The sequence below is a fragment of the Anabrus simplex genome, chromosome 1, assembly GCF_040414725.1.
Source record: "Anabrus simplex isolate iqAnaSimp1 chromosome 1, ASM4041472v1, whole genome shotgun sequence".
NCBI lineage: Eukaryota > Metazoa > Arthropoda > Insecta > Orthoptera > Tettigoniidae > Anabrus > Anabrus simplex.
The window spans coordinates 158,346,816-158,362,094 of NC_090265.1; the positions used below are offsets into that span (position 1 = coordinate 158,346,816).

Consider the following 15,279-nt stretch of genomic DNA (forward strand, 5'->3'; position numbering starts at 1 on the left):
AAATATCCAGGAGTAGATGGACACACCCAAATTCATGTTCAAGGGTAATGATTACAACGATGTACAGATTCATAGAGCCCCACATCCCAGAGGGACAACTAATCAATCAAAGTTCACAGAAAGCAAAGTTCTCTGCAAAATGTATAGTTTCACCTTGTTTTCTTCACACAGCATAAGCTGAAAAGCCCATATCATGTCTATAATTGTGGCCTTAATTAAGGAACAGCCCCAGCATTTGCCTGGTGTGAAAATGGGAAACCACATAAAACCATCTTCAGGACTGCCAACAGTGGGATTCGAACCCACCATCTCCCGGATGCAAGCTCACAGCCGCGCGCCCCTAACCGCATGGCTAATTCATTCATCTGATGTCTAGTTATCAGTACTGTTTTATGGTGTCAAAGTCTGGATATTAAAAGTTTTGACAGTGAACTAAATGCAAGCTTTTGAAATGTGGACATGTGCAGAATTTTGAAGATCCAGTAGGTAGTTGACATCAATAAAAAAGAGGTACCCTTTTATTGTGCCAGGAAATCATCAAAAGTCCAAACTCTCACAAAAAAGCAAACTATTTTTGTACTTCTTCTGAAACTACAAATACAGCCTGATGCAACTTATCATAGAATGCAAGGTCGAAAGGAAACAAGGACATGGGGATGGAATCTCTGACAGTGGTTCGGTATCCACAAGAATACATCTTTCAAAATATATAATGGCTAAATAACCTCACTTGAATATACTGTATTTATTAAAAAAATAATGATCTGACATTACTGCTTAAAATATTTTACTTACAGCTAACTTTACATCAGTCTCATAAAATATAGCCCACTTTTATTACTAATATAAAACACAAAATAATATTAAAAGAAATAATTAAAATATCACCTATGCTTTCTTTATGAAACTGAATTTATCTTTTGTAACTTTGTCAGTTGATCAATATCCCTACAGTTCAATATTTGTAACTCAGTTTTAGAGAATATGCTACTCAGCATTTTTGTCAGTTTCTGCAATATTTCTTCCTTTTGTGCACTTTCCCTTCTCAGAGCTTCAACAAGTGTCCTAGTATTTTGAAGAGCTGCATCTTTACATTTGATCACTGTCTCAAGTGCATTCAGATTTTCTCTAAGAAACCTATTTTCTGTTTCAAGAGTCTTACATTTTTGTTTAATTTCCTGAACTTCCAAAGACTGATTCCACTGAATATAAGTGTGAAGATACTTAGGATTTTCACAGTAATTCTTTGCTTCACGTAGCTCAATTGGTTCTTTTATGATCTGCTCATTACTTTGAGATGCAGTTAATCCTAAACAATTCTGCAGATTGGCTGATGGTACTTCTATTATTCCTTTAGGCAGAATGGGGCGAAGAGCAGTTACAGGCTTATCCTTCAGTGTCTGTAAAAAAGGAAAAACATTAATGATAAAAACCTTCAGATTACTGTATGGGTGTAAATAGTAGATGGTCCAATTCTTTAACCTTGAGGGTAGATAATGTTTAAAAAGTGGTCTCCACAGTTCTGTTAGTGCAGACAATACTAATTAATAGAACATAAATCCCCTGATGAGAATTTTTGTGAGGATGACTAGCAGAATAGACAAACAGAATGAAAATAAATTAATTTTGCATAACACTTGAAAGAGTAGGCAGAAAAGAGGAAATCAGAGAATTCATCCAGTGCTGGAAAAGAGATTCAGCACAGAAATTCCATAAGGGAATCAATTAATCAATCCTTGAAATCAGTGGCATATATTGAGGGCTACCAAGGCCATCGGTGAAGCCCAAACCTCAAATGTGAACGACTGAGAGATAAAGCACATTATGGTGTAAGCATCTGACACATTGTTCTATTTAAAGAACTTGAAAACAATGAGAAAAAACGTTGCTTGTATTTCTGAGTGCACGGAATCGGAGACTGATCTTGCAGCCCAGGCTCTGCGCCCCTCTCCCCTCGACCCACCTCAACCGACTTGCTGGTGTATGTCTGATAGGTGCGGGGTCCAGGGGGGGATAGGTGTGCTAGACTTTGCTCCGTCAGTTCGCCACTGCTAACCAGTGAGAGAGAGCAATCATGCATTCCTTACCACATATACTTCCTCACCTCATACTTCCGACTTAATTATATAGAAAACAGAGTGCTGGTATTTCACTCCCCTAAATTTCTACAACCTTGTAGGAAGACACTGCAACGCTTGCTGTTATAGGAGTAATATAATTTTCTTTTTATAGGTAGATCTGCTAAAATGAAATGCAGTCTTTCAGGATTAGTATTCTCTTTTGTTGTATGGAATCGAACCCGTGATCATGGTTCAGACACCAACACTCATTTACCGAGGAAGCTAATAAACCAGTGAACGACAGATATGACCACTTGTAATGCTGTAAAATTCTACATGTTAATTTTATAATAATAATAATAATAATAATAATAATAATAATAATAATAATAATAATAATAATAATAATAATAATAATAATAATAATAATAGTGCATAGCCTCTGGAAAGTCTTGATAGTGACCTGATGAGGATGGAATGAATGGCGAGGACATCATAAACACCCAGTTCCCAAGCCAGAGGAATTAGGAGTATGAGGAGTGATTCTGAGAATTGAAGCAGGGCCATCACACAAAAGGCAAGCGTTCTACTCATTTAGCCACAAAGTCGGACTTTAATTTGCTAAACCCTACGCTACCATTTCCACAGATCAGGTGTTGAGTATTGACAGTGGCAGAGGCCAGGGCAGGAGTTCGTGAAACAGGCTAGACAACATAGCAGGCTACTCCAGTGTCTCAAAATGCCTAAGGCTTGAAAAGGAGTAACTTAAGTCTAGTGGTAGGCCAAGTCTTCATCGCAGCATATGCCACTGCTTGAAATATTCAACCATTTGTCACTAGAAGTATGTGAGGGCTGTGATTACTTACTGTGATATTTGCTGCATCTCCCACAGAAAAGGACGGATAATGTAGGTACATATAAAACACAATACACAGGAAGAAGGAAAACGAAACCAGTTAGGTAAAAAACAAAAAGAAGATCATCGGGAAGGAAAACAATAGAAATCCTAAACATAGAATTCTTTATATTACATCAACATTCAAAGAGCATAAGATTAGATCAAGAATATCAAATAACAAAAGACAAAAGCATACAGCTAGCATGAATGAATGGAAGCAAATTTGGCTGAATTTGGGGCCACAAGTCACAATACATATCCCACAAATTGTGTATCCTGAATAAAACAAATCTAATGCAAATTTCTGAATCCAAATTTAGGTTCTGTATTACATACATACATACATACATACATACATACACACACACACACACACACATACATACATACATACTGTACCAGGAAATGATTATGGGGCCAGAGCATGGGAAGGATCTCAGGTAGTGTTCGGTTTCTTATTGGAACAGGTACAGAGATGGATAGTATCGCAGGGCAGATAATAGATGGTAAAATCTTTTTGACAATATTTATTAAAAATATTCATGAAAATCACCCTGCAGCTGAAACTTCAAATTTAAATTTTCAACCAATATTTCAAAAAGGCAGAAATAAAATATTGATGCTGTTGTATTCTGAGACATCCACTTGCTTAAAAATGTCCAAAATAAATATCACTCTTTCAGATATCGTAAACACCCTACAGTTCATCTAAGATGGATTTAAATACCAAAATAGCACTTTGCACATAGAATTTCTATAAGTCCATCACTCATGATGCAAGCCTACAGTTTTTCTAATATTTTTGAACATAATATTAACACACACTTCCTTGAATAAGTTGATAGTTCAAAAATAAAAATATTTGATCACTTGCTGTATACTCCTACAGTTCATCTAAGAAAGCAAAACAAATAATGCACTTGCAAACCCTAGAGTTCATCTACTTGAAATTACTCCAAGTTATGAAAGATTTTAAAGACCAATTTACAGTTCAAAAAGCAAGACATGAAGCCTTCTTGAATTATTATGAATAGCAAGCTGAAATTCACACGAAGCACTTTTCTGTTGTTGGAGCACTATGATTAACTGAGTGCTTTGTTAAAAGTCAGTTAGTAGAATTACTCACTCAAAATATGAGAAGATCACCTGGAATTTGCTTATAAGTGTTGGTGTTGTGCTGTCCTGTGGCTTGGTGACTGGAACCTTCTGCAGCGTGCAGCCAAGGCTCGAACTCATCACCAGTAGCGTGACAAGTCCGTTCAGTGAAGATACCACGTTAATATCCCTCCTCGACATCCCTCGATGGTTACCATGATAGAAGAAACCACGTTAATCCCACGCTGGAAACGATGTTCGACGCAGCAGAATCTCACAACACTTTGCCAAGATTTCCGATGTTCTTTTAGAGATAATGTCGGAACACGGAAAGTTTAATTGGCACTGTAGAGCTCTCAATTATCATTAAGATTAGTATTATACACCAACACAAGTCTCAATGCACAGTTCGTATTCTCACGTTGGTTTTACGGTGTCGAATACGTGACTTAGAATATCACAGTCTATGCTACAGTATGACTTGTAAGTCAAGTTAATGAAGTAATGACTTACAATAGTTTTCAAAACGGAAAACACAGTTTTTCACACACACACAGTTTATAGAATAAGGATTGAACACTGTCACAGTTCATAGTAGTCACTGATTATGTCTTAGGTTTGACTGTAGAATAATCATCACAGTCCATAAAACACTTGAAAAAAAATGTCATTAATAACAGTCTCTACAACAGTCTCTGGAATAATACTGTTCATAGATTAAGAAGATTTTATGACTGAATTTGCATAACACGAGTCCATACGACTTAATATTGCCATAAAAAGTTCTTAATATTCGGTTAGTTTCTCGTAGTGGTGATCGAAAGTTCGAGAGAATACACACAAAAATAGTCACATTTAGCCGTTATTGGTTGAATGTTTAGTGGAATAGTATCTCACACAGTTCACAATTGTAGTAGTATAGGAGAAATGCGTCTCAGAATCGTTAAAATGGTCACAAGTTAGAAGTTTAGTTTATCACACGCAATGTCTTAGAATACTGTCACAGTCAATGACAAAGTCCCAAATTACGAGAAAATCGTTAACTGGTAAATGAAATACTTGAGTCTCTAATTACACTTCAATTCACAATTTCTATGGTAACTTCACTCAGTTAACACGCTCCTAAATATTATATAATGACGATTTAGTCGGAGAAAATTTTATAACACTTCATTCGTCTCGACGTGGTAGAAACTTTACTTGCGACGTCTTCGCACAATTTCAAAGTGTTTGAGTATGACTTCTACGTCCTCGCAGTTCGCGACGGAGCATACTGCCCTTCTGTCATAATCGCAGAACACACTGCACACTGACACTGGCTATAACCTCAGTTCGTTGACCTATTTATACCCGTCTGCGAGCAGCGCTCGGAATCAGGTGATGAAGGGGTGATAACACTTCCCAAACTTTAACTTGTTATATCTTGGAAACCACTGGACGAATTGATCTCAAATTTGCAGGGATGTACTTTTGAAATATGGGCTACAATTTAGTGTTAGACTCATGTTAATTGATCCAAGCATTGAGAAGTTCAAAAATGGTTTTGAGAGAATTCTAAGGGGAGGGAAGCTACTGGCAGTGCTGACATCACTTGACCTTGCTCCACTCATGCAGTCTCCCTCACGCAGTGCAGTGCAGTGCAGTGAGAACAAGAACCTTCTCTCTCACAGCTGTTCATGCATCGCAACTTAGCCGTACGCTCACGAATAAAGATTTATAACTCGTATGTGCCAGGGCCTATGCCTTCCTGGTACAATAAATAAATACATACATACATACATACATACATACATACATACATACATACATACATACATACATACATACATACATACATACAGTACATACATACATACATACATACAGTACATACATACATACATACATACAGTACATACATACACACATACACACACACATACACACATACATACATACATACATACATACATACATACATACATAGGGGTCCAGAAAAATGTAGACTCTCTTTGATAGTTAATATCTTTGGAGCAAAATTACATATCGTTACAATTCTTGCACAGTAGTGTAGTCCATTGTTTTCTCAACAGATGATGGTCACGTGAATGGCGCAATCATCTTGGCGTGCGTTTTCTAGCAAATGACAGTGCAGAAATGAATGAATGAAGATTATCATTTGAGCAAGGCAAGGCCGCATTGAAGTGGTACTGGAAGTACGAAAACATGATGGAGGTACAACGGCAATGACGTAATGTGTACGGAGCTCAGCCACCAACACGTACAATAATTTGGGATAAATTGGAGCTGATCAGGACGTGCATAAGGAAAGGCCTGACTGACCCAAAACATCAATGAGTCCAGCTTCCAGTGCTGCTGTGTTGCAACATTTTACTAGGTCACCTCAAAAATCTGTGAAACAGGGTGCACGTGAAAACGGGGTTAGCCGATCAAACGTACAACGAATTCTGAAGGCTGCAAAGTGGAAAGTGTACATTACAAGATCGCTGCACGCTATGAACGAGGATGACCCGGATCAAAGGATGGAGTATTGCGAGTGGTTTGAAGGCATGCTTCATGAGGATGAATGGTTTGCAGGGATGGTTATCTGGTCTGACAACGCATAATTCAAAATGAATGGTACTGTGAACTGCCACAACTGCACGTACTGGGCTCCTGAAAATCCTCATGTTCACGTGGACAAACATGTTGATCTGTCTGGTGTTAATGTGTGGTGTGGTCTGTCATTGTGTTTTTTGATTGGTCCATTCTTCTTTCAAGGTACCATAACTGGAGAGGTGCATCTTCATGTGCTGCAGACATCACTTTTGCCTACTATCCGAGAGGTGTTTGGAAATAAAAGATTTTACCTACAACAAGATGGCGCTCTGCCTCAGCCCACTTGGATGAAAATCCACCTGGATGATAGATAGGTTGAAGAGGAGCTGTTGAGTACCCATCACGGTCTCCAGACCTTACATCTCTTGACTTCTACCTATGAGGGACCTTGCAAAATGAAGTTTATTGACAGAAGCCAGTTACACTGAACACCGACAGCCATAGTTTGGTCAGCAGTTTAGCGGCATCGAAGTTATTTGGCTGATAATGGGGGTCACTTTGAGAACACATAAAATAACCTTCCCCTGTGCAAGAACTGTAATGGTATGTCATTTTGTTCCATTAATATTGACTATCAAAGGGTGTCTACATTTTTCTGGACCCCTCTGTACAAACATACATACATCTATAGACTGTAGAGCATTTGAACTAAGAACCAGCCATGCCTTGTTTTTCTTATCAGCGACACATCAGCTGTCTGCCAAGTTCAATGCATTGGAAGTGCGTGTGCATCTATTCTGCTAGCTTGTTAATGAGTGAGTGCCTATCGAAAGATACATTTGTGAGTTGTGTGCTGTTCTGTTTTGTGTATTAAATCACAAAGTGAATTATGGCTCAGATTATGTTTGCTATGTTTCATATGTGTTAACTCAGGCAACTTGTGAAGTCCAAACAGAATTTCAAGAAAGATTCCTGGATGTAAAAGTTCCACATCATACAACAATTTATAACAAATCTCAGGCTATGGGAAGTGTTCAGCCTAAGAAACCAAACCAACAGTGTAGAGTTTTCATCCAAGAAAAATTAGATGGCATTGTGACTTTTATCTCTGGGGTAGTTTAAAAATGTTGAGTACAAGACAAATCCACACATTCTAGAACAACTGAAACAAAATATCTGCCAGGAAATTGATAACTTTACACAATATGAGCTATAAGGTGTGATGTATATCTACAAGAGGTGCCAAAAAAGTGTGAACAATGGAGGATGGCATTTAGCATCTCCTTTTATTACATTGGTAAGTAACAAACTTACCAATACTTACCACACTGTTGTATGGTTGCATCATTGCTGCTGAACTCAGCTGAGACATGACCATGATTGTTGCACTCTCATTGTACACACAGTGGGTTATGTATAAGGGAGAACCTTGAGCCCTAACTCAACCACAAATAAATCCATTATCTACCCATACATGTATTACACAGCCCAGAATGATTAAATGAAAGCAAATTTGGTAGAATTAAGATTGAGCCAACTAAAATACTTCACATTCATCTTGCTGCTACTGATGCAGATTCATATCAGACCACTGAAATAAAATCTAAATTATATCTCAGAATTCTACCTCTGTTTCTCTTATTCCTAGAGTTCATTTGCTTGTTAGATGATCTCTCCTGATCAATTTGCACCTCATCCTATGTATTCATTCCAAACACAGACTACTCTTTCTCTCTTCAACAAATAAACTCTCCAACCAGGTCTGTAGCCAGGATTTCTTTTCAGAGAGGGTCCAAAATAGAGTATTACTGGTTAGCATGTTTCTAGCATTCCAAGATATGGTCTTTTTAACTTCCCTAATCTTGCCCTATTTGATAATCACATTGGAAATTGAATTAATTGCTAACATACCTATTTTATGTAAAGACAAACAAAACAAACTAACGTACAAACATAGTAAATAATTAAATATATAATTATGAATTCTAATATTTACATCAGCTTCAAACACTTATTAACTGATAGCATACCAGTATTCCAAAACTATTTCACTAGAGTCCCATTTAACTGAATTTGATGGGAGTGATGATGCTTTGATTGAACAAAAATGCAGTTAAACCAGACTAACTGGATTTCAAAACAACTAAATTACTACAAGAGTAAAATGTTGAAGAGCATCATCTTGTAGTATATTACTAAAGAAGTAAGTAAAGCATGAATATAGGTAGAATATACTCTCACGTCGTGCATGGAGTAAGCTAGGATTAGACTTGTTGACTAATTACAATACCATGTCACATACGAGGGGAAGACATTTCAGACATGTTTATGGATTATTTACATTATATCGACGTTCTCAACAAAGAAAACAACGGAAATGTAGTAGTACATACAGTGCGTGAAAGGCGAGATCCGTATGATATGTACACGGGGAAAGAGTTTAATGAACGTTTTGGTCTTAGGAAAGAATTCTTTACTTTCCTTCTGAATCTACTTGGAGATCACTTACAACAAAATTCAGACAGGAATTCAGCTGTATCTCCCAAATTACAATTGTTGTGTACCCTGCGAGTGTTTTGTACTGGAACATTTCAGTTAGTTGCCGGTGATCTAATTAACGTTCACTACACGACTGCTGACTGTGTCTTTCATCACGTGGTTTAAGCACTATTGAGGCTGAGAGGGTCGCGCATAAATATACCTGCAAATGATGATGAATGTTTGAAAAATAAAATAAAATTCTTCACGCTGGCAGGTTTCCCCACACACCATGGGTACAAGTGACTGCACACAAATTCCCATTTTGTGCACTCCCAGTCACAACGGTGAACTTTTCAGAAATCGGAAGGGGTATTTTTCTATTAACACACAAGTTATTTGTGATGCAATTATGAAGATCATGAATATTGTTTGCTGATGGCCTGGTTCTACTCATGATTCTTGAATTTGGGACAATAGTGCTGTTACAGCAAACTTTGAGCATGGATAAAATGAAATGTTAGTGGGAGATAAGGGCCTGTACGAAATTCCTCATAACACCGCTCCTAGAACCAAATACACCTGCTGAAAACCAGTACAACACTGCTCGTGCAAAATTCTGCAAAACTGTGGAATGCACTTTTGGAGCATGGAAAAAAAAATTCCAAGCCCTCGAAAAGAAAATACGCTTCACGCCTACAGTCTGCAGCAACGCAATAATAGCTACGGCAGTCCTCCACAACTTCGCTCTGGATGTAGGCGATCTGTATGAAGAAATCACCACCAGTTTAAATTTTTTCCCATGTGTCCATGGCTTTCTGCTCTTTAGCCTTCGCTTTTAAGTACTTTCACAGAATGTTAAGTTGCTCTTCACTGCATATTCCACCACTCAAAGCATTGAATTCTTCTGTCACGGCTTTCCATGCATTTCTTTTCTTATCCAGCATCTTTACGTCATGTCTCGTACACTCCATAACCTTTGCATAGGTCTTCATTATTTCTACTAACAAGAATTTTTCTTTTTCGCTTACCGTACGTTCCCCCCCCCCCACGTTTCATACCACACATAACCTTATCCATTTAGATTACTGTACTTTAAAGAAAACAAGTAAACACAACAACGGTCTGGGAGTAATGAACGCTACTTCTATAATAGTAACTAAAAGAGTAAATTGTCCTTCAGCTCTCCGACGTTACTTCCGAAGTAAATAAATAACTCCCGTAGTAGTTTACTTCTGTAGTATGGACTTCTTTAGTAGACACTACTTCCGGAGAAATTTATTCCAAGATGGTGCATGCTACCCCAAGAGTACTTTACTACGGAAGTTGAACTTACTCTCTACTGGGCGAGTTGGCCGTGCGGTTGAGGACGCGCTGCTGTGAACTTGCATCCGGGAGATAGTGGGTTCAAATCCCACTGTCGGCAGCATTGAAGATGGTTTTCCATGGTTTCCCATTTTCACACCAGGCATATGCTGGGGCTGTACCTTAATAAAGGCAACAGCTGCTTCCTGCCAACTCCTAGGCCTTTCCTATCCCATTCTCGCCATAAGACCTGTGTCGGTGCGACATAAAGCCACTAGAAAAAAAAACTTACTCTTGGTTGGTGCATGCCAGACTCATTCTGACTTCATCATACTTCATCAAGCAGCTTTTTCATCTGATGATGTTTCAACATGCACTATTTTAATTTATAAGTATATCATATGAATGAAAATTTTACTCATGTTTTGTAACTTTTAATATATTTATTTCAAGCTATTTTTTGACAGCTGAAGATGGCCTAAAGCAGCTGAAACATGTACTGTTGCTTTAATATGATGCTTTTACAACTTTGAATTGTAAATAAACTTATAGTTTTAACTAGGTGGAACCAATATACTAGTCTTCAACTTACATACAGAGGGGTGGTCATCATTACTGATTTCTTGCAAAACAGCATATTCCATCTTTTGTGATTTTGCCTGCATATTTTTATGTAAGCGGTGGGTTATGAAGAAAGGTCAAATAGGAAAATATTTAATACAATTATAAATAAATAGTGTAATTGTTTAGCAATAAGCATGTGGCAAAAAGGCAAAACCTTTATGAAACCTTTATGAAGAACAATAATTTTCCCACAAGAAGGAATAGAGTATATCTATGATATATTTTAAAACAGGTGATTCACACACATTAATAAATGACTCTTTTCCATTGGGGCTTTATATCATATTGAACCGTATTAATCAATATTGTCAGCTGCTTTGGAATTTAATTTATATTCAGAGGAATTTTGAATGTAATATCCACTGTTCAACCACTGGGCAGCAAAACAGCAAGTATTCCTGTCCACAAAGTATAGCTGACCAGGACAATGTCTGACTGCGCATGCGTGCCTATCCTTTTCCACTTCGACTATCGTGCCACTTGCTCAGCGCTCTCACGGTTCAGGCGGCCTTGAAGTAATAATTTAAAATATAACACAAAAAGTGTTCATGCTTTTAAAGACACTTTGCAAATCTACAGGCCATGAGCTTGCACCAGAATGCATAACTGCAGTGATCGGACAAGAACCGGTGTGTTCAACATGGTATGGCCCTTTACAATGTCAATCGGTTCAGCTGATCTCCCAAACTCGCTGTCACAAAAATCAGCCTAGTGTTTTAAATATATAGATAATAATAGTATACAGTTAAAAACTGCAGCACACAATAAGCTGATAAAATGCATATGAAAAATTTTAAAAAAAATTTAAAAGTTCCCAAGACATGATTACCAGACTTTTATCCTTAAAAATTATTAACAATGCATGCATGCATGCAAAATTCTCTTAAAAGAGAAAGTAGTATAGAACTAACCTTTTTTAACATTGGCTTATCTTTTTTTAACTGTCTAAGTCTTTTCAATGTTAAGTCCTGGGTTTCAACCACATAGCAGATAGTTTTTTGGGCTCCTATTTCATTTGGTGTGGTTACAGTTCCATCGGGTGGGATCACAGTTCCATCTGATGAACATCTGGTTTCTTTACGTAACACATCAAGGATAGGTGATGCCGGTTTTACTACAGGCAATGACTCTGACACCTGAGAATTACCTTCCACAGGTGGCTGTTCTGAAAAATGGGTGCCATCTTCTGACTTCGACAATTCAGAGGCATCTGGATCAGAACCCACCGGTATCACAAATTCTGGGTTGTGACTGCGAACCTGAAAAATAATAAAAAGGGAATTCATAAGTTATTTTCTCTTTCTAAACTAGTGAATTAAAGACATATTTTCAAAGCAAACTCACATATTTACGTCGCTCCACTAACAAAGTAGGTATAGCTTGAGGTTTCAGACGAATTACTGAAGATGATGTCTTATCAAAGCAATCTTGACTAAAATGTTTTGAACACAAAACACTTCTTGATGTTGGCTTCCAATCTCCTTTATTAGCGAAAGCAATCCATTTGTTTCTTCGAACTGGATCCTTTGGAAAACTGAGGAAGAAATGTAATCAAAGGGTATGAACAAAATATCAAAAGCAAGATGATAAGACACACTGCATTTCAAGTAAATTTTACTATCTTTTCCCAAATTCTTCTACATAATGAGTGACGAACACTCACAAGTATGGATATAAATCCACAATAGAAACCTAGAAATGAGGATAGGAACATATGCAGAGGATGAACAGAATAACAAGTCAATTTGGGAAGAAGGAACAGCCGACAACAGAAGCAAGAACAAAAAAGATACCGCATGTATAAATTTCTCGCTACAGGCAAAAGCATAGAATCATAAATATGTTTTCAGGCTTAGAAAATGAAAGAGTGAGTACAGATTCTTTTCTTGTTAGTAGCCTCTTGAGTGCCTTTGCTGGCAAGATGTAGTGTTTGCAGTGCACTATGTCTTCTGGTATGGGCTAGAATAAATCTGCTACTTTCATTGACCTGTCTCTTTGGCTTTGACAATATGAAAGTGGCTGAGGTATGAGCGATGCTAGTAATGCCATTCCTTATGCAGCCAGTCCCTGCTATGAATGGTGTGAAAATGTCGTTCATAGGGTTGGTTGGTGCACGCATTTCAGTGGGCTTGGCAGACTGATATGCAATAGCAACTTCTAGTCCAGCGAGGAAAGCAACGGGAAACTACATCACTCCTTATTTCCCTAGTACGCCTCTTCAGTGACACCTAGGCAATCTATGACAGCCAGTGGTGGACCTGTTGAGGATCCAACCAGTCTCCGGGCTGAATACCCAACATACAGCCTTTTGTGACGTGCACGGACTATAAATAATACCCCACCCATAGAGAATTTAAAGAGTTCTGATATAAAAAGAAATATGTAGCATCATGATCTAGATCTAACAATACGGCAGCTGGTACAGCAAAGTACATTCTCATGCCATGTCACAAGATAGCCCCACCTATCAAGATCTATGTCCAACAAAATGGTCATTCATTCACCACCATTTTATGGCCACAAATATTCACAAGAATTGCATCATGAAAACAATTCTGCTGCTTCAGTGATGTGACCGCATTTAAGGGGCTTTGCTATCGATTTAAACAAGTCAGTCAAAAACAATGGAAACTCATTTAAAACACGGCACCATTTGTATCTACCTTTTATGGAAGACAAGAGTTCTGGCATGTGGTAATAACGTGAGAAAAAAGATGACGAAGATTTAGTACAGATAGATGAATGTTGGTCTCCTGGTGACCGTAGTGTCATGTTTTCTGTCCATGCAAAACTATCTACACTAATTTCAGATAGCCCATGGCCAAAAAAAACCCCAAAACATATCCATGTTAACATGAAAATACTAAAGGACATTTCTTCATACAATGCAGTCTTCAAGTAAGTTAGAGTGGCTTTCTCCCCATCAATCACAGTTCTAGATTAATTTATTTTCAACAATCAAACAATCACTACTGATTTGCATTTAGGGCAGTTGCCCAGATGGCAGATTCCCTATCTGTTGTTTTCTTAACCTTTTCTTAAATGATTTCAAAGAAATTGGAAATTTATTGAACATCTCCCTTGGTAAGTTATTCCAATCCCTAACTCCCCTTCCTATAAATGAATATGTGCCCCAATTTATCCTCTTGAATTCTTGAATTTCTCTTGAATTCCAACCTCAACAAGCTTATTTCTGCTTCCCAGCATCATCAGCTTGTGGAGAATAGACAATCTCATTTTTATTTCAAGAAACATCTCATAATGATAAACTTTATTATTATAATAAAAAAATAAAAGAAAAAAGTCTTCACCATATAAACAATTTAGAGAAATTACAATGATTTTCTGCCTCTCTTTTCATTCTCTCTTTCCTTGTTTCTTATGATATTATGTCGGAGAAACTATCAGGGTTCCCTTCTACACACATTTATAATAATGAGTGCTGCTTGCTGTACAATTACAGGAATTCTAGAATTAATTGTATAGAGAAACTTTGAAATTGAATACTATAAACTTATTTTCATACGATGGGGTGTCTCCGAAAACCGTTAAAAACAGCTAGTGGGACGTAAAGCCAATAACATTATTATTATTATTATTATTATTATTTTCATATGATGATCATCTACCTCTCTCTCTCGTTCTCCTCAACCTAATGGTTGGTGGGTAGCATGACTGTCCTCATCCAATGACTTTCTATCCTGATCCAGCTGCTTGATTGGTTGATATGGACGTCGCCCTTTAATGCCATCGAGGAACCCTGCTCTTGGTCGTCCTCTTCTAGTCTTTCCTTCCAGTTTCCCTTCAAGCAGTGTAGTGCATCATGATGAATGCCAGAGTAAATGACCTGTGCAACTACATCTTCTTTTCGTGTTCATTTTCTCTAGACTGATGGTTTCTTTAGGTCTCTTGAGAACTTCTTCATTTGTTAGCCTGAGTCCAGGGTATTTGTAACATTCAACGCCAGCACCACATTTTGAATGCATCTATTCTTTTCTTATCAGCCTTTAATAGCGTCCAGGTTTCAGAGACATAGGTCGCAATGATCCAAATGAAGCTCTTAATGAAATGTTTTCCTACTGGTAGGGATATTGTCTTGGAGGTCAACAGGCTTCTTTTTTATTGAAAGCTTCTTTAGCCTGGGCTATTCGAGAATGGACGTCATCTACCTAAGATCATTTAATATAATAAATGAAGTGTTAGAGGGCATTCGACCGGTGCAGGTTATTGTAAATAAAAAAAAAAATGTGTGTGAATAAATTAATTCCATCCCCTGGTCTA

The 15,279-nt window shown here is 37.6% G+C and overlaps 1 protein-coding gene across 1 annotated transcript in view; it reads right to left on the bottom strand.

Moving 5' to 3' along the window:
- Positions 1 to 316: 316 nt before the first annotated feature.
- LOC136858598 (uncharacterized) overlaps positions 317 to 15,279 on the bottom strand; it is a 58,871-nt gene continuing 43,908 nt past the window's right edge. Inside the window, exons 3-5 of the mRNA XM_068225385.1 lie at positions 12,343 to 12,532; positions 11,910 to 12,257; positions 317 to 1,400 (exon numbers count right to left, since the gene is read on the bottom strand). Coding sequence (XP_068081486.1) covers positions 900 to 1,400; positions 11,910 to 12,257; positions 12,343 to 12,532 — 1,039 coding nt within the window. The 3' untranslated portion in view covers positions 317 to 899. The remainder of the gene's footprint in view (positions 1,401 to 11,909; positions 12,258 to 12,342; positions 12,533 to 15,279) is intronic.